This window comes from Mustela lutreola, chromosome 11, assembly GCF_030435805.1.
Source record: "Mustela lutreola isolate mMusLut2 chromosome 11, mMusLut2.pri, whole genome shotgun sequence".
Classification (NCBI taxonomy): Eukaryota; Metazoa; Chordata; class Mammalia; order Carnivora; family Mustelidae; genus Mustela; species Mustela lutreola.
The window spans coordinates 35,663,392-35,682,077 of NC_081300.1; the positions used below are offsets into that span (position 1 = coordinate 35,663,392).

At 41.1% G+C, this 18,686-nt stretch overlaps 1 protein-coding gene across 3 annotated transcripts in view; it reads left to right on the top strand.

Annotated features, from left to right (window-relative positions):
• The window catches only part of TPGS2 (tubulin polyglutamylase complex subunit 2), a 63,036-nt gene that overhangs the window by 3,097 nt on the left and 41,253 nt on the right, over positions 1-18,686 (top strand). For 2 of the 3 annotated variants that reach the window (XM_059140335.1, XM_059140336.1), the window contains exon 2: positions 5,548-5,627. In XM_059140335.1, coding sequence (XP_058996318.1) covers positions 5,548-5,627 — 80 coding nt within the window. Of the gene's footprint in view, positions 1-5,547; positions 5,628-12,506; positions 12,604-18,686 lie in introns of those variants that run through there. The other variant, XM_059140337.1, reaches the window with a different exon arrangement.

An 18,686-nucleotide genomic window follows, 5' to 3' on the forward strand; every position in this document is an offset into this window, starting at 1 on the left:
TAAAAAATGTAATTCTTTTTTTTAAGTCAATTTTTTCATCATGGTAAGTGTATTCTTCGATCTTTATCCTCTATTTCCCCCATTACCCCACCCACCTCCCCTCTGGTAACCATCAGTTCTCTGTAGTTAAGAGTCTGTTTCTAGGTTTGTCTTTTTTTCTTTCCTTCACTCTTTTGTTCTTAAATTCCATATATGAGTGCGATCATATGGTATTTGTCTTTCTTTGACTGATTTCACTTATCATGATACTCTCTAGCCCTGTCCATGTTGTTGAAAATGGCCACATTTCATTTTTAAGGGTTGAATAATATTCCATTGTATTTGTATACCACAACTTTATCCATTCATCAGTCAGTGGATGCTTGGGCTGCTTCCATAGTTTGACTTTTGTAAATAATGCTGCAGTAGCCATAGGAGTGCATGTATCCATTTGAATTAGTGTTTTTTAATTCTTTGGGTAAATACCCAGTAGTGTGATTACTGGGTTGTGGGGTAGTTCTATTTTTAATTTTTTGAGGAACCTCTGTAATGTTTTCCATAGTGTCCACACTGGTTTGCATTCCTACTAGCAGAGCAAGAGGGTTCCTTTTTCTTCACGTCTTCACCAACACTTGTTTTTTCTTGTGTTTTTTATTTTAGCCATTGTGACAGGACTGAATTGATATCTCATTGTAATTTTGATTTGCATTTCCCTGATGATAAGTGATGATGAGCATCTTTTCATGTGTCTGTGAGCTATCTGTATGTCTTCTTTGGAGATCTTCTTTGGAGAAATGTCTCTTCGTGTCTTCTGCCCATTTTATAATTGGATTATTTGGGTTTTGGAGTATAAAGTTTTATAAGGCATCTGCCTTTGACTCAGGTCATGATCCCAGAGTCCTGGGATCCAGTCCTACTACACTGGGCTCCTTGCTCAGCAGGGAGCCTGGTTTTCCCTCTGCCTGCCACTCCTCTTGCTTGTGTGCACACACTCTCTCTCTCTGACAAATAAATAAATAAAATCTCTTAAACATAAATGTGGGAATTCAGGTGTGGGAAGGAAAAGCACGGTGAGTCAAGCCATCAGTTCCCTGGGTTACCAAGGGCTTTTAAAAGTGGGAACTTCATAGGGTGCTTGGGTGGCTTAGTTGTTACGCGTCTATCTTCAGCTCAGGTCATGATCCAGGACCCTGGGATCAAGCCCCGAGTCAGGCTCCCTGCTCTGCGGAAAGCCTGCTTCTCCCTCTCCCTCTTTCCCTGCTTGTGTTCCCTCTCTCGCTCTCTCTGTGTCAGATGAATGAAAGGAAGGAAGGAAGAAAAGAGGAAGAAACTTCACCGGGTGGGGTGTCCTGGTTTCTAGTTGTTTAGCTAGTAGTTGTGTCATACAGCTGGCAATTTATTTAAGATGGATGTATTTGAAATGGAAGGGTTGGCAATCAAAAGCTTCATGTCAGGTACTTATATTAAGTGTGTGTCCTCCAGCAACCCTAGACACTAGACAACCCTGTGGGTGTAGTCAGATGACATCATTATGCAACCAGCTGGGTTGTTAACAAAGAATTCTGTATTATTCTGTCCTACAAAAGTTGGAATAGTAGGCTGCTGAGACTGATTGAAGCTAGGCTCTGCATTTCCATAGGGTAGTTGCTAAGGGGCTTTGCTAAGAGGCACACAAAGAATATTGCACATAAACTCTTAATTAGACCCATACTTGGAGTAAGCCTCACCCCTTGGAGTGGCCTAGTCTCTCAGCCTCAATGTCCTTGCTATAAAATGTGAATAATAACATTTCCTTTTCACTGTCTTAGCTTTGGTGGAGCATTGCCAAATGTCACCACCTCTGAGGGGATGGACAGCATCTTCTATCCTAACTAGTCAAGGGCATCGCAAGGGCTTAGCCCAGGTCTAACGGCTTGAAGCACATGGTATTTTTCCACCATGGTACCATGGTTCCCAATATCTTTAAAAGGACATTGAACAGAAGGCAGAAAAAAAAAATTATGTATATGATACTTTTTGCTCTTCTAGAGCACCTTTACCTTTGCAGCTTCTGTTTCACTTTTCAAGGCAAATATTATAATTATTGTCTCTCTGAATGGTAAGAAAGGTGAAGACTCATCTAACAGTCACACTAGTGAATGCCTAAAGCAAGAGTAGAATATGTGGAGTTCAGAATTCTTAGCCTCCTGTATTGGGATGTTGCTATTGTCTCAGCTATGTCTCAGGATCGGAACTTTGTGACAACTTGGAGGAAATTTATGATGCATAGAAAGGACACTAACATGATTACAGAATCAGTGAACCACACTATGATATTCTGATTTATAAGAAATATATATTTGCTCACTCAGATGACAGCTGACCCTTGACAAAGCTTGATTAAGCTGCTGATTGCTCTCCCCATCCCACACCAACATTGCAATAGAGAATCTGTATAATAACTAATAGCTTACAGTCAACTGGAAATCTTACCAATAACCAAGGTGATTAACACATTATTTTGTATGTTTTATGTTTTCTATAAGAAAATGTCATTAAGAAAATCATAAGAAAAAAATATATTTAATGGTACTGTATTGAAAAAAATAGGTGTTCAAGTGGACCCATGCAGTTCAAACCCATGTCGTTTAGGGCATGGATGTTCAGGACAAAAAATGTGTATTTTGTCTTAGTCTGCAGTTCCTGACTTACAGCTCCCCAAACCCTGGAATTTCCCAAGTTTTGAGAGTGGTAAAGATCTTTCATTACGTTAATGAGGTGAGTTTTGGAAAGCACTAAAGGATGAGGGCTGATTGCCCCAAGATCCAACCATGTGATGAGAGGATTGGTATTTTTAGTCCCATTCCCTGACCTTTGGGAAGGGAAGAGGGTCTGAAGGTTGAATCAGTCCTCACTGGCTGATGATTTAATTGATTGTGTCTATGTAATGAAGCCTTCATAAAAACCCAGAAACTTCCAGGTTGGTAAACACATGGAGATGTGGGGAAAGTAGCCTGCCTAGAGGGGGAAAGGAAGCTCCGTGCCCCTCCCCACATACCTTGTCCTAAGCATCTCTTCCATCTGGCTGTTCCTAGGTTATATTTTTTTATAATAAACCAGTAATCTAATAAGTAAAATATTTCTCTGAATTCTGTGAGCCCTTCTGGCAAATAAATGGAATCTGAGGAGGGAGTCTTAGGAACCTCCTGACTTACAGCCAGTTAGTGAGAAGTATAGGTGATTGTCTGGGCTGTTGACTGGTGTGTGAAGTACAAGGAGAGAGGGGGTCTTGAGAAGCCCCAGTCTGTAGCAGGTCGGTGAGGAAGCGGAGGAATAAAACTGGACTCATCCCTGGTGTCTGAGGTGGGGAGGGTGGCAGTCTTCTAGACTGAACCCACACCCTGTGGTATCTGATGCTGTTTCCTTGTAGGACACCAGGATATCTGAGAACTGCTTGTTGCCATGGGGAAGCCCCCTCACAAAAATATTGGAGGGGTTGGGTTCAGGAACCATTTTATACATTAAATTGGATGAGAACTGTCTGCCTTATCTTTAGAGATTTTAAAAATTCTTTTCAATACATTACCTGTTTTCAGTATTATCGTAAATAACCAAAATATGGTTCAAAATAGAATGTAATTAAGTATAAACATATGTGCGCTCTCTCACTCACTCTCTGTCTCTCTCTTAAATAAATAAAATATTTTTAAAAAGCCACCTCGGTGGCTCAGTCGGTTAACTGTCTGCCTTTGGCTCAGGTCATGATCCCAGGATCCTGGGACAGGTCCGAGATGGAGTCCCACATCGGGCTCCCTCTTCAGTGAGGAGTCTGCTTCTCCCTCTGCCCTTCCCCCTGCTTGTGCATGTGGTCCCTCTCTGTCTCCCTCCCTCTCAAATATAATCTTTTAAAAAAAAAAAAAGCTTAAACATATGTGGCTCCAGGCTTGCATGTGATGGGTTCAGATATTGGGAGAAGCAGAGATCATGATGAACTAGAGTCATCTGAAATGGTTTCATGGAGTCAGTGGAACCTTAGCATAGCCTTGAAGTATGGGTAGGGCTTGGGTAGGTGGACACGTTTGGGTGTGTATAATAGGAAAGGAATACAGCATAGTCAGAGGTTAAGTACAGATTTCGTTCTGGAGGGAGGGCCCAGAGGTGGAGACAATGAGGAAACTGACACATCTGGAACAGAGGGTTTGGACTACAGGGTGGAAGAAGTTAAGACCAGACCGAGAAGGGCCTTGTCCTCCAGACCACAAGGAAAACCCTCTAGATCAGATAGGAAGCAAGTCTGGGTCTGAAGAAAGTCCTGTGTGGGTATGGCTGAGGATGGATCAGAGCACAGAGAGTTCCTGGCTTCGATTATACCTACACTTGCAGTGACCGTGGCCTAAAACAATGTGACAATGGGAATAATCTATGCAGTATCGCAGGGAGAAAAGTGGATAGGCTTTGTGCTAGTTCTCCATAGTATATACCACAAACCAGGTGCCTTAGAACAACAGACTTATTCTCACAGTCCTAGAGGCCAAAAGCCTCAGACCAAAGGGTTGGCCTCGTCACTCTTATTCTGAAACCTGGAAGAGAAGAACCTGCCTTGCCTCTTTTCTAACTTCTAGTGGTTTGCCAGCAGTCTTTAACATTCCTTGTATCACAGATCTGTTACTCCACTTCTCCATCTTCATGTGGCCCTCTTCCCTCTGTCTCTCCACAAAGCATTCTTTTCATAAGGACACCAGTCATATCGGATTTGGGACCACCCTACTCCACTGTGACCTCATCTTAGTGAATTCTATGTTCAATGACCTTTCCAAATCAAGTCCTATTCTGAGGAACGGCAGTTAGGACGTCAACGTATATTTTTTGTGAGGGACACAGTTCAACCCATAGCAGAGTATATGTCTTAGATTAAGGGTTCTAAAATCCTGAGTGTGGGTAAACAGACAACTAGAGAATGTAGGAGGAGGTATTAAAGTCTGTTCCAAGTCAGGTGGCTTCTTTTTTACCTCAGAATGAATGCTAGAGCATAGCTCCACAAAGAGGTTATTAGGAGACCTTTTTCTGCTTTCAAGACTTGAGAGAAATGATTTATTTTGTTTTCACTATATTTCTGGATGGAATCCAGTTTTCATAGTGTTAGCCTATACTATACATCTGGGATCCCATAGAGTACAGATGGGTTTTGTTTAGAAGAAAAACTAGCAAACAAGTTTTGTATCTTGTAGAAGTTTATTAAGGTGCTATTCTTTATTTCTTCTGACCATATTGTAAGTGAGAAGCTGAGGTACAAAATCACTAGGAATGTAGAATCTCTGATTTTTGTTCAACAGCTGAAGTACCGAGAACAGTGACTGAGTGCAGTAGGTGTTCTGATGTTCTTTCTACCACGTTGATCGCTGGTCCTAGGTTGTGGGACTGAGCGCCTTTGAAGGACTGACAGTTCTTCCTGTTTCTTATCACAGGGATAATAAAGGCTACTCAAAGGAATCTGATACTCCTAGGTACTCCTCAACAATCAGCCTCTAGTATTGAAATATGTTAGAGCACTTCCACTGAAATTTTACAGACTTTCTTTTCCTCTTCCAGAATCTTCCCCAGGTGTGACAGAGGTGACTATCATAGAGAAACCACCTGCTGAACGTCATATGATTTCTTCATGGGAACAAGTGAGTGTTGCCCTTTTGAATCCTCACATCCCTACAAAGAGAGCTCAACTCTCAACCTTCCTAAGAAGGAAAAATTAGGGCAGGAAGCTTGTTCTTACCTCAGGCCACAGCTGCCTTTAGGGTAGAGTTCACCCTTCTCTCTCTCTCTATTTGGGCATTCCCTTCAATTCCATACCATTTCCCCAGCCTGGAGCATCTCCTCTGAGCCCCACTGTCATTTGGAGGCAGTGGAACTTCAGAGTTTTATGCAACAGAGCTAAAAATCCAGCAAGGAAGGAAAAATTTAGTATTAATAAGCATGCTGGGCAGAATGTGGGTGTTACTGAGAAGTACTAACCAGATTAATAGCTACTGCTTCCCCAACGCCTCCTCTCTGAATTTGTATCTATTTATTCAGTACAAGTTTTAAGTTTCTAAAATGGAACCAGGCATTATGATTGGTGTTGATTCCTGGGGATTCAGTGATAATCAAAAACCAGTTCCTTATCTCTTAATGTTACTAAGACATAGCATAGATCGTTATGAGTATAATTAACAAGCAGATTTAGCTCTGTGAGAGAAGCAGGCAAACAGCATTGTCAGGAAGCTTGACCTACTCTGGAGGTTAAAGATTTTTCCCAAAGAGATTAGGAGAAGCTGTTAACCAGGTAGATGGTATCTGGGAAGTGGGCTTTCAACCTGTGTAAAGGCTTTGAAATGATAAGGATTAAATTTTCCAAGAGCATAAAGCAGGTCCCTGTGGCTGGTGCACAGGAGAGCAAGGGAGAGCGGTTGGCAAGGACCAGCACTGTTCTTTTGTGGGGGTTTGGAGAGGGGGGAGCAGAGGAAGAGAGAATCTTAAGTACATGGAGCTCGATCTCACAACCCTGAGTTCATGACTTGAGCTGAGATCAAGAGTTGGACACTTAATCAACTGAGCCACCCAGGTGCCTCTAAGCTTTTAGTTAATGTACAGTGCTATATCAGTTTCAGGTGTACAATATAGTAATTTAACACTTTCATACATTACCCTGTGCTCATCACAAGTGCACTCCTTAATCCCATCACCTATTTAACCCACCCCTTCCCCTCTGGTAATCATCAGTTTTTTCTCTATAATTAAGAATCTGTTTCTTGATTTGTCTCTCTCTTTTCTTCCTTTGATCATTTGTTTTGTTTCTTAAATTCCACATATGAATGAAATTGTACGATATTTGTCTTTCCCTGACTTATTTCACTTAAGCATAATACACTCTAACTCCATCCATGTCCTTGCAAATGGGAAGATATCATTCTTTTTTATGGCTAATATTCCATTGTATGTATATGCCACATCTTGTTTATCCTTTTATCTATAGATAGAAACTTGGGCTGCTTCCTATTGTAAATAATGCTATTATATAAATGTGGGGGTGTATGTATCTCTTTGAATTACTGTTTTTGTCTTCTTTGGGTAAATACCCAATACTGTGATTGCTGGTTTATAGGCTAGTTCTAGTTTTATCTTTTTGAGGAACCTCCCGAACTGTCTTCCACAGTGGCTGCACTGTTTTGCATTCCCACCAAAGTGCAAAGGGGTTCCTTTTTCTCCATATCCTTGCCAACCACCACCACCTGTTGTTTCTGTGTTGTTGATTTTAGCCATTCTTACAGGTGTGAGATGGTATCTCATTGTAGTTTTGATTTGCATTTCCCTGATGGCAAGTGTTGATGAGGATCTTTTCATGTGTCTGTTGGCCACCTGTATGTTTTCTTTGGAAAAACATCTTTTACTCATTTTATAATTGTATTATTTGATTTTTGGATGTTGAGTTTGATAAATGCTTTCTATATTTGGGATACTAACCCTTTATCAGATATGTTATTTGCAAATACTTTCTCCCATTCTGTAGCTTGTCTTTTGTTGTTTTCTTTGCTGTGCAGAAGTTTTTTATTTTTATATAGTCCCAACACAAAATTTATTTTTGCTTTTATTTCCCTTCAGGAGACATATCTAGAAAAAAGTTGCTTTGGCTGATGTCAAAGAAGTTACTGCCTGTGTTCTTTTCTAGGATTTTTATAGCTTCAGGTTTCACATTTAGGTCCTTAGTCCATTTTGAATTTATTTTTGTGTACAGTATAAGAAAGTGGTTCTTTTTTTTTCTTTTGCACATCATTGTCCAGTTTTCCCAACATCATTTGTTGAAGAGACTGTCTTTTTCACATTGGATGTAATATTTCCTGCTTTGTCAAAGAGGGACCATATAATTGTGGGTTTATTTTTGGGTTTCCTATTCCATTTGTATTGATCTCTTTGTCTTTTTTCATGCCAGCATCATACTGTTTTGATTACTGCAACTTGATAATATAACTTGAAGTCCAGAATTATGATGCCTCCAGCTTTGCTTTGCTTTTTCAAACCTGCTTTGGCTATTTGGGTTCTTTGTGGCATGGCACAAATTGTTTGTTCACAGTTCTGTGAAAAATGCTGTTCATATTTTGATCAGGATTATATTAAATGTGTAGATTGCTTTGGGTAGCATAGATTTTTTTTTTATAGCACAACTTATATATTTCAAATGGACAAAAAATTAGTAACGTTTACGGTATCTTAAGATAAATTGCCTTTGAATGGAAGCTTCCTTTCCAGTACGTTGAGGTCTACAAGACGTATCTAGAAAATGTACTACTGTGGAAAATGACTGCTTAAATCGAATGGGGGAGGGGGGAGGGCCTGTGAATTCTCTTTTTGATTAATTGCTATAACACTGTCCTTCAGGCAGCTGAGGGAGTTTTATGTTTTCTTTAGACATCATTAGGCGCCGGAGCTCTTGCAAGACAACTTTGATGCTATATGAATTCTGCCATTTTACTAGCACTGATATGGCTCTTGGGTCCACCATTCCATTAGAACTATTAACATTCATATTAATTTTTTTTAAATATTTTTTATTTATTTGACAGAGAGACATCACAAGTAGGCAGAGAGGCAGTCAGAGAGAAAGAGAGGAGGAAGCAGGCTCCCTGCTGAGCAGAGAGCCTGATGCAGGACTCGATCCCAGGACCCTGAGATCATGACCTGAGCCGAAGGCAGCGGCTTAACCCACTGAGCCACCCAGGCGCCCCATATTAATTTTTGTTACAAATCTTACAAAGGGGGGTGCTTCTGGGTACTTAGGTCCACATTCTATTTTAAGGCTGTATATTTGGTTTTCATAAATTGTTCTTGGAGGCCCAATTATCATCCCTGTCCATCTTGTAAGTGTCATGTCTTCGTCATCTTCTAGACGCTAGCAAACTGTGCCATCTCCTACTCCTTTCTGGCCTTCTTCCAGTTCTTCCAACAGTCGAAAATTGCGAGGGACTTTTACTCCCGAGCCCATGGTGGCTGCCATCTTGCATCGCTGTTGCTCGAAGGCCGGCCCCTTCTTCTAGCATAGATATTTTTAACAAGATTTGTTCCTCCAGTCCATGAGAATGGAATGTTTTCCCATATGCATTGTCTTCAACTTCTTTCATCAGTGTTTTTGTTTTTGTTTTTAAAGAGAGAGAGAGCCTGCAAGCTGGGGCAGGGGCAGAGGGAGAGGGAGAATCCTCAAGCCAAGTCCCTGCTGGGCACAGAGTCCTTAATCCCAGGACTCCGAAATCATGACTGGGGCTGAAATCAGGAGTCACACACTGAACCAACTGAGCCACCCAGGCACCCCTCTTTCATCAGTGTTTTATAGTTTTCTGAGCACTAGTTTTTCACCTTGTTGGCTAGGTTTATTTCTAGGTATCTTATTATTTTTAGTGCAATTGGAAACAGGATTGTTTTGGGTTTTGTTTTTTGTGTTTTTTTTAATGTATTGTTGGATTTGGTTTGCTAGTATTTTCTTGAGGATTTTTGCATCTATGTTCATCCAGGAGATTGGCCTGTATGTCTCTTTTTTAGTTATGTCTTTATCTTGTTTTGATAGCAGGGTACTGCTGGCCTTAAGGAATGAATTTGGAAATTTTCCTTCTCTTTCTGTTGTTTGAGAAGAGTATTAACTCTTTAAATGTTTGTAGAATTCACCTATGAAACCCTCTGGCCCTGGACTTCTGGGGAGTGTTTTTAGCATTCAATTTCTTCGCTTGTTATTGGTCTGTTCAGATTTTCTATTTCTTCCTGTTTCCATTTTAGGAGTTTATATGTTCTAGGAATTTATCCATTTTCTTCTAGGTTATCCAATTTGTTGGCATATAGTTTTTCATAATATTCTGTTATGGTTGTTTGTATTTCTGTGGTGTTATTTCTTCTCTCTCATTTTTGATTTATTTGAATTCTTTTTCTTTTTTTCCTGATAAGTCTGGCCAGAGGATTGTCAATTTTATTGATTTTTTTTTTTTTTTTCAAAGAAGCAGCTCCTGGTTTTATTGATCTGCTTTATTGTTTGTTGTTGTTGTTATCTTGGTGTCTATATCACTTATTTCTGCTCTAGGGTTATTATTTTCTTCCTTCTGCTCCTCTTAGGCTTTGTTTTTTATTCTTTTCCAGTCTCATTTAGGTATCAGGTTAGGTTGTTTGAGATTTTTCTTCTTGAGGTAGGCCTGTTTTGCTATAAACTTCTGTCTTAGAACCACTTTTGCTGTATCCCAGAGGTTTCGGACCATTGTATTTTCATTTTCATTTGTTTCCGCTTACTTTTTTGATTTCTTGTTTGATTTCTTCTTTGATTTCCTGGTTGACCTATTCATTGTTTAATAGCATATTATTTAACTTCTGTGTGTGTGTGTGGTCCTTCCAGATTTTTTCTTGTGGCTGACTTCTCATTTCATAGCACTGTGGTCAGAAGATCTGCATGATATGATTTCGATTTCTGTTTTTAAGATTTTATGTATTTGAGAGATGAGAGAGAGAAAGCACAAGCAGGGGTGTGGAGGGGCAGAGGAGAGGGAGAAGCAGACTCTCTGCTGAGCAGGGAGCGGAGCCCACCACACAGGGCTTAATACCAGGACACGAGATCATGAGCCAAGCTAAAGGCAGATGCTTAACCGACTGAGCCACACAGGTGCCCCTGATTTCCATCTTCTTGAATTCATTGAGGTTTGTAGGCTAATAGGTGACCTGTTCTGGAGAATGTTTTGTGTGCACTTGAGAAGAATGTGTATTTTGGTGTTTTAGAATGGAATGTTCTGAATATATTTGTTAAATCTATCTGTTGGAGTGTCATTCAAACCCACTGTTTTCTTGTTGATTTCTGTTTACATGATCTATCCATTGATATAAGTGAGGTATTAAAGTCCCCTAATAGCATTATTATATGTTTGTTATTAGCTGTTTTATGTATTTGGGTGTTCTATGTTGGGTGCCTAAACATTTATAATTGTTATATCTTGTTGGAATGTTACCTTTATTATGGTATAGTGTCTTTTTTTATCTTTTGTTACAGTCTTTGTTTTAAAGTAAATTTTGTCCAATATAAGTATTACTACTCCTGCTTTTTTTTTTTTTTTTTTTTGACATGCGCTTCTGTGATAGATGTTTCTCCATCCCCTCATTCTCAATCTGCAGGTGTCTAAAATGAGTTTCTTATATGGAGCGCCTGGATGGCTCAGTAGGTTTAGTGTTTGCCTTGGGCTCAGGTCATGATCCCGGGGTCCTGGAACTGAGTCCTGCATTGAACTCCCTGCTCGGTGGGGAGTCTGCTTCTCACTCTGCCCCTTCCCACTGCAAATTCTCTCTCTCTCTCTCTCTCTCTCTCGCAAGAATAAATAAAATCTTTAAAAAAATAAAATGAGTCTCTTGTGGGTAGCATATAGATGGGTCTTGCGTTTTTATCCACTCTGTCACCCTTTATCTTTTGATGGGAGCATTTAGTCCATTTACATTCAAAGTAATTATTGATAGATACATATTTATTGCTACTTTATTACTTGTGTTTGTTTCTGAAGATTTTCTCAGATCCTTTCTTGTCTTTGATATTTTGCTGATTTTCTTTAATGGTATATTTGGATTTCTTTGTCTTTATATTTTGCATATTTATCAGTGGTTTTTTTATATGATTGCCATTAGGTTTGCATATAACCTCTCCTGCATATAGCATTATGTTTGAAGTTGATCGTTTCAGTTCAAACCCATTCTTTTCTCCTCTCTTCCCCATTTTTGATATGTTATTTTATATCCCTTTTGTGAGTTCTTTGATATTTTTTATAGCAAAATCCATTTTTATTCCTTTTGTGATTCCAACCTTCGTACTGCCACTTTGGTCTCCCCTTTGCACTCAGAGGAGGTGTTTGCTCTTTATTATGAGAGCAAAGGAGAACCATTGAAATGTTTTAAGTAGGGAACTAGGAAGGTCAGATTTCTGCTTTGGAAAAATCACTTTGTCTGAGGAGTAGCAAATGGATTTGACAACAGGGCAAAAAATTACCCTGCCGTTTAATGAGTACCTGTTAACATGTGTCATTTAATTTATTTTAGTTAATCCATATAGTAACCCTGCATGATAGGTATTGATACCTTCATGTTATAGATGAAGAAACTGAGGCTCAGGAAGGTGAAAGAATTTGTCCTGGTTCACATAGCTACCAAGTGGTGGAGCCTGAATTCAAACGCAGAGTTACCTGCCTCTAAGCACATGCCATGTCCGCTCTGCCAGGCTGTCCCCGTAATGGAGGCCAGCACTGTGGCAGCCTCCTCCTGGTCACAGCACAGTATGTGTGCAGGTTCAGGATTTGCCAGCAGGGCTCACCCTCCCTGGGTGGAACCAGCAGCACTTTCTCGGGCAGCTCAGTAATTGGTAGTTCAGGTTTATCTCCTGGACCTCAGCTCAGCCACCACTCCAGCTCCTCATGGGCTGTCTTAGCTCACACCCTCATTTCCATTCACAGTTCATAATAGAAAAGAGGATTCTAGAACAGTGTATATCTCTTGACTTCTTACTCACTGATTGGACAGAGCCTGCTTCTGGTGCAGCTATGCCAGCCTGGCTTTGCTGGCCTTGTTACGGTCCTCTGATCCTTTAGGGAGAGCTGCTTTTGTGAGAGCGAGATGGTAGTATTTTCCTATCTGCCTAAGAGGGGAAGATTCCTGGCTTGGAAAGCAGAGTTCATAGACCTGGGTGGGAGGATGAGAGGGTAGGAATGCCTTATCCTGGGTGGAACACCATTAAGGGTGTATCATATCATGTATCTTATTTAATGAAGTAACTTCTGAGGCATAGTCTTCCTTGTGTCTTACACTAGATATTCCCCCAGAACTCTCTAAGATGACTTTATTCATTTGTCCTCATTGAACTTGTAGTTTATTCATTTGGAGCCTCCCTTCCATGCCTGGTTTTTAGGGCTGGAATGTGCCTCTGATCTCATACAGATCTAATCTGCCTTCTTGAGATGCATCTTTATCAGGCTCTCTTCAGCTGAGACTGACGTTTAGGGGAAGGTGGTGATAGCACTTGTTTAATCGCCATTGGAGATCTGAAAGAAGTAAAGGGTAAGTGTGAGAGAGATTTTTAGCTTACTGAAACCATCAATGCAGCATTTTCTTCAGGCATACTCAGTTGCAGAAATTTCTGTGAAAGCACCCAGAATAATAAGATACATTGATTTGGAATTTCCCATTGAGTCCTTTACTGGTGATATCCCACACTTAATTAAAGCACAGATAGTATTAGGATCAGTAACAGAAATTCACTTGAGTGGTTCCTTGGTTGAGCTTTTTGGAGGCTTGTGGGATACAAAAAAGCTAATGTGTGGATGAAGACAATAGAAGGAGATTGGACTGTGTACTTTTGTTTTAAGACTCAGTTTTTCACACTTTTTTTTTGATTATGCTAGATAAAACCTGGTCACTACAGAAAATGTGGAAAATACACAAAAAAAAATAAAAAATGAAAAGTCCTATAGGACTTCACCACTTAGAGACAATCACTGTTAGTACACTTTTAGTTGTGTGGGTAGATGGAGGGTGACCAATGAGTAGTGTGCTATTGGGACCCCTGAAGAGTCCATAATGGGAAGTGGTTCATGGACTTCCTGAAATGTATGTCAAATTTACTAATACGTACCTTTTTCTGCAGAGCTATTTTTTCCAATTTTGAAAGGGACTTATTAAGAACAGGTTTTTGTAATAATTTTTTCTTTTCTTTTCCTTTCCTTTCTTTTCTTTTCTTTTTTTTTTTTTTTTTTACTGAAGCATAGTTGACTTTCGATGTACATTAGTTTCAGGTATTCAACGTAGTGATTTGACAAGTTTACACAGTATGCTTTGCTCACCACACATGTAGCTACCATCCGTCACCATACAGGGCTATAACAGTACCATTGACAGTATTTCTTAAGCTGTGCCTTTTATCCCCGTGACTTATTCATTTCATTTCATCCTGTACTTTCCCCTTCCCCTTAACCACTTTTGCACATCCTCTGCCTCCAGCAACCATCAGTTCTTTGCACTTTGGGGTCTGTTTCTACTTTTTCTTTGCTTATTTTTTTAGATTCCCCATTTAAGTGTAATGATGTGGTATTTATCTTCTTCTTTCTGGCTTATTTCATTTAGTATAATATCCTGTAGGTCTGTGCATGTTGTTGCAAATGACAAGATTGTATTTTTTTTCATTCTTTTGTATGGCTGAATAGTATTCCATTGTACATATATAGTACATTTCCTTTATTCATCTTGGTTTCCATATCTTGGCTATTGCAAATAATGTTGCAAGAAACTTAGAGATACCTGTGTGTTTTTGAAATAGTGTTTTCATTTTGGTGGGGGGTGGGGTTCTGGAATTACCCAGTTCTGGAATTACTAGATCATAAGGTAGTTCTATTTTTAATTTGTTGAGAAGTCTCCATACTGTTTCTCTCAATGGCTTCACCAATTTACATTCCTACCAATAGTGCAAAGAGGCTTTTTTTTTTCCTCCACATCCTCACCAATACTTGTTTCTTCTCTTTTTGATTTGAGCCATTCTGAAGGCTGTACAGTGGATATCTGTCATCACGGTTTGATTTGCATTCCTCTGATGATAAGTGATATTGAACATCTTTTCATGTGTCTCCTGGCCATCTGTGTGTCTTCGGAAAAATTCGGGTTCTTTGCTCATTTTTAATTTGGATTATTTGAGAGTTTTTGGTGTTAAATTGTAGAAGTATTATATAAATTTCACTGGGTGCCTGGGTGGCTCAGCAGGTTAAAGCCTCTGCCTTCTGCTCAGGTCACGATCCCAGGGTCCTGGGATCGAGCCCTGTATCGGGCTCTCTGCTCAGCAGGGAGCCTGCTTCCTCCTCTCTGCCTATTTGTGATCTCTCTCTCTCTGTTAAATAAATAAATAAAATCTTTAAAATAAAAGTATTATATACATTTCAGATATTAACCCCTTATTTCATACACCATTTGTGACTATGTTCTCCCATTCAGTAGGCTGCCTTTCATCTTATTGATGGTTTCCTTTGCTGTGCAAAAACTTTTTATGTTGGCATAGTCTCAACACTTTATTTTTGCTTTTGTTTCCCTTGCCTGAGGAGACATATCTAGAAATAGAGTAAGGTTTTCATTCAAAATAGAGGTAGAATTTTATGTGTTATTTGTTGGTACCTACTTTTGTCACTTAAGCAGTGGAGGGCAGAATCTTTGAGCCCATCTGAAACTCCCTTACCCCAGTACTTACCCAGGTGGTTCCTGAAGAGTGTGATTGCACAGGAGCAGGCTTGGTAGGGCTCCCTGACTTGTGTCTGCCCCAGGAAGTGCCTATCCCAGAGGAGCAGGAAGGTCTCCAGGGGCTGATGATTCCCACTTCTCTAGAAAACTGGCCTTAAAGACTTTTCTGCTTAGAGAACACCCCAGCCAGGGCCCAGTTACCATGTGGGACACCTGCTGTCCACAGCTGCTCAGTACACCAGGGTGATAGAGGTCCTCCCAGAAGAGGCCGCTACTGCTGCCCTGCCCCTCAGGACAGATGTGGCTCCTGGGGAAGCCCACTGAGATAAGATAGGGGAGTAAGGCTGGGGCCGCACCAATGCGAGGAGAACAGTCTGGATGGAGTAGGAAGAAGTCTTTCGGCAGCTCTAGGCCCATCGCTAGATGATACATCTTCTTTGGGTCTCCTGTTCATCGTCCATGAAAGAAGTGGTTTGAAATCAGTATTACTGAATGGACTCATCCAGTTCTAATATTTTGTGATTCTTTGGGGAAAACACGGGAAGAAAAGGCTAAAAACTAAAACTTAAGTGACCATATACCTGCTGCAGTCTCCTCAGGTTGGAGGAATAAGAGAACCACTTCTTTCCATGTTCATGTGTTTCCCCCGTTTCTATTCCTTATAAAGCACTTCCAGTCTGCCTGGTTGGTGTAGTTGTCTGAGTCATGTACAGCGTGCATGCTGCCTGCCTCTTGTGATGATGGTAGTTCATAAGACCCAATATCTGTACGGAGCTTTTCAACTTTCAGGCACGATGACAGCATCTGCCTCCTCACACTCACAGCATCCTGGTGTCAGGAGAGTCCTATTATTAAGTATTTCAGTGGCATTTCATAGTTGGCAGAGAGCTTCACAATTCTTGATTGGTTAGACTTTCCAATCCCCAGATAAAAATTCAATTTACTGATGGTGAAACTATGGCCTACAGAGACCAAATGATTTGGCAGAATATCTCCTCTCTTTGTAGGCTCACTTTTCCTACAGTCTACAGAGAGTGGGTTCTGAACCTTCTTGCAGATCTGTCCTTCACATGCCCTGCTCTGAATCTACTATAAGCCTTCCTGGTGGGAGGGAGCAGCCCGTGACACTTTGTCACCAGGGAGCCCTTCACCTCGTGCTCCTGCTCTGCTCTGGGAGCCCTTCTGTGTTCTCCACAGCTCAGTCCCTCCCTCTCCAGGGCTTTGCTTCTTGCTGCTCCACTGGCATCCATTCTAGAAGGTCTCCTCATCTCTTTAAAATTAAAAACAAAACCTGTAACCTTGGGTTTTCCTCTAGCTACTTGGCCATTTGTGCCTTTGTTTGCACAGCCAAGCATGTGGAAAAATGGTCTAAATCAAGCGTCAGTGCACTTTTTTTTTTTTTTAAAGATCAGAGAGTAATGTTTTGGGTTCAGGGGCTATATTCTCCCTTAGCCAGTCATCTCTGCCATGGTAGCACTGAAAGCAGGCACGGGAAGTGCTGAAATGTATGGGCGTGACAGGGTCCCCAGAAAACATTTGCAAAAACAGTGGCAGGGTGGAGATATTCAGGGGGCCATGGTTTGCTAACCCCTGGTCGAAGTTATCAGCCTCTTCCTTCACCTCCCAGTTAGTCTTCATCCTTCTACAGCCTCTCTTTCTCTACTGCCATTCCGTGGACACCGCTGCCGCAAATCACTGGGGACCACGTCACTGCTGAATCCATCTTTGTCTCACGTGGCATCTCCTGCAATTCTGTCCACCACTCCCTTCTCTGCCCTGCTCTCTCCTTGGAGTCTGTGGCACCACCCTCTACCCCGTTATTTCCACACTTACAAGATACATATTTGTCTCTGTAGAAATTAGAAATGTGTTTGGCTCAAGGAAATATAATATTAAACTAAGAATAGCTTAAACAAATAGGAATGAATATTTCTTGCATAATAAGACCTGAGGTGGACAGTTGCAGTAGTTTCATCAGCCCTAACCTGTTAAGCCATTATCACTAATTCTCTCAGCCTTGTCTTTTTTTTTTTTTTTTAATTTAAAATTTTATTTTATTTGTTTATTTGACAGAGAGAGGGGCAGCGAGAGAGGGAACACAAGCAGGGGGAGTGGGAGAGGGAGAAGCAGGCTTCCTTCAGAGCAGGGAGCCTGATGCGGGGCTCAATTCCAGGACCCTGGGATCTTGACCTGAGCCAAAGGTGATGCTTAATGACTGAGCCACCCACGTGCCCCTCAGCCTTGTCTTTTAAGGGGCCAAATGACTGCTATAGCCCCACCTGTCACCTGCAAGCTCAGGGCAGGAAGAAGTAAGGGAAGTTGCCAGCTGTATCTGTCACGTTTTAACAGGGGAACAGAAGTTTTTCTAAAGCCACCCCCACTCATTGGACTTGGATTTACATTTGAATGTCCTGCACTTATTGTAGAGGAGGGCCTAAAAACAAGTAATGAACTGGGCACATTGCCATCTCAGACAAAATTAGGGTTCTGTCAAGGAAGAAGATGGATTTAAGTAAGTAATTCATGCCACAGCCTTCTCTGAACCTAGCTCCATTCCTTTTGGTTCTTAGTGCCCAGTATGGTATTTATTCCATAACACTTAAAAAAAATTTTTTTTATCTTTACTAAATGAGTGAAATAGATAAAATACAAAGGTCAGAAAGAATATAGAACTTTCCTGAGGTGACCCACCTTCATTTCCATAAGCATTCTTTAATTTTGGCCCCAAGAATCAGGCTGCACAGCCAATGTCTCAGAATCAAGGAGGCTGCAGCGGCCAGGGTTTCTCCCACAAATTCCCCCAGATGTAGAAACCTTTTGACTAGTTAAGCCAGGGGCATTGCTGTTGGAAGGCCACCACCAAGACAAAGGTTCCAGTTAACTAGCCCCCCCACTTTTTAGGTGGGAGTTTGAGGATGTGTTTGAGAATTCTCGTGGAGGTCTCTCACTAGGCCTTCACAGCCCATCCATGTTTTCCTTTTACTACATGGGACATCCTCCCTGAGAAGAGTTTTGGTAGAGGGAGCTGTCCTCACCGCTTCAGTTTCCAGTTTGATTTTAGTGCAGTGGGCATCCTGGGAAGTTCCTCCTCTGCTGTGGTTGCAAATGCGGCACGTGGAGAGCCTGCCCAGCATGGACAAGCACTTTCAGAAATGTGAATTTCTGTGCCGTAGCCCCTTTGCCTACCTGACCCTACATCTTCTGCCCAGCCCGCTTCCTCAGTCCAGTGCCCTCTGAAAAGGAGGGAGTGGTGGGGGAAGCAGGGGAAAGTGGACAGCTCTTAGCCATTCCCTCCAGGCTCAGGCAGTGCTCAGGAAGGTTTTCTGGAAATGAAGCTGATAGCTCCCAAAATACCAGAGTGTATGCAGCAGTCATACAGTTTGTGGTGGCCTCTGTCTAGCATAGCTTAAGGAAGCTATTGTTAGCTGCTTTAGAAGAAAAGAAAAACAAAAATTGGGATCTCTGTGACAGAATCAGCATTGGGC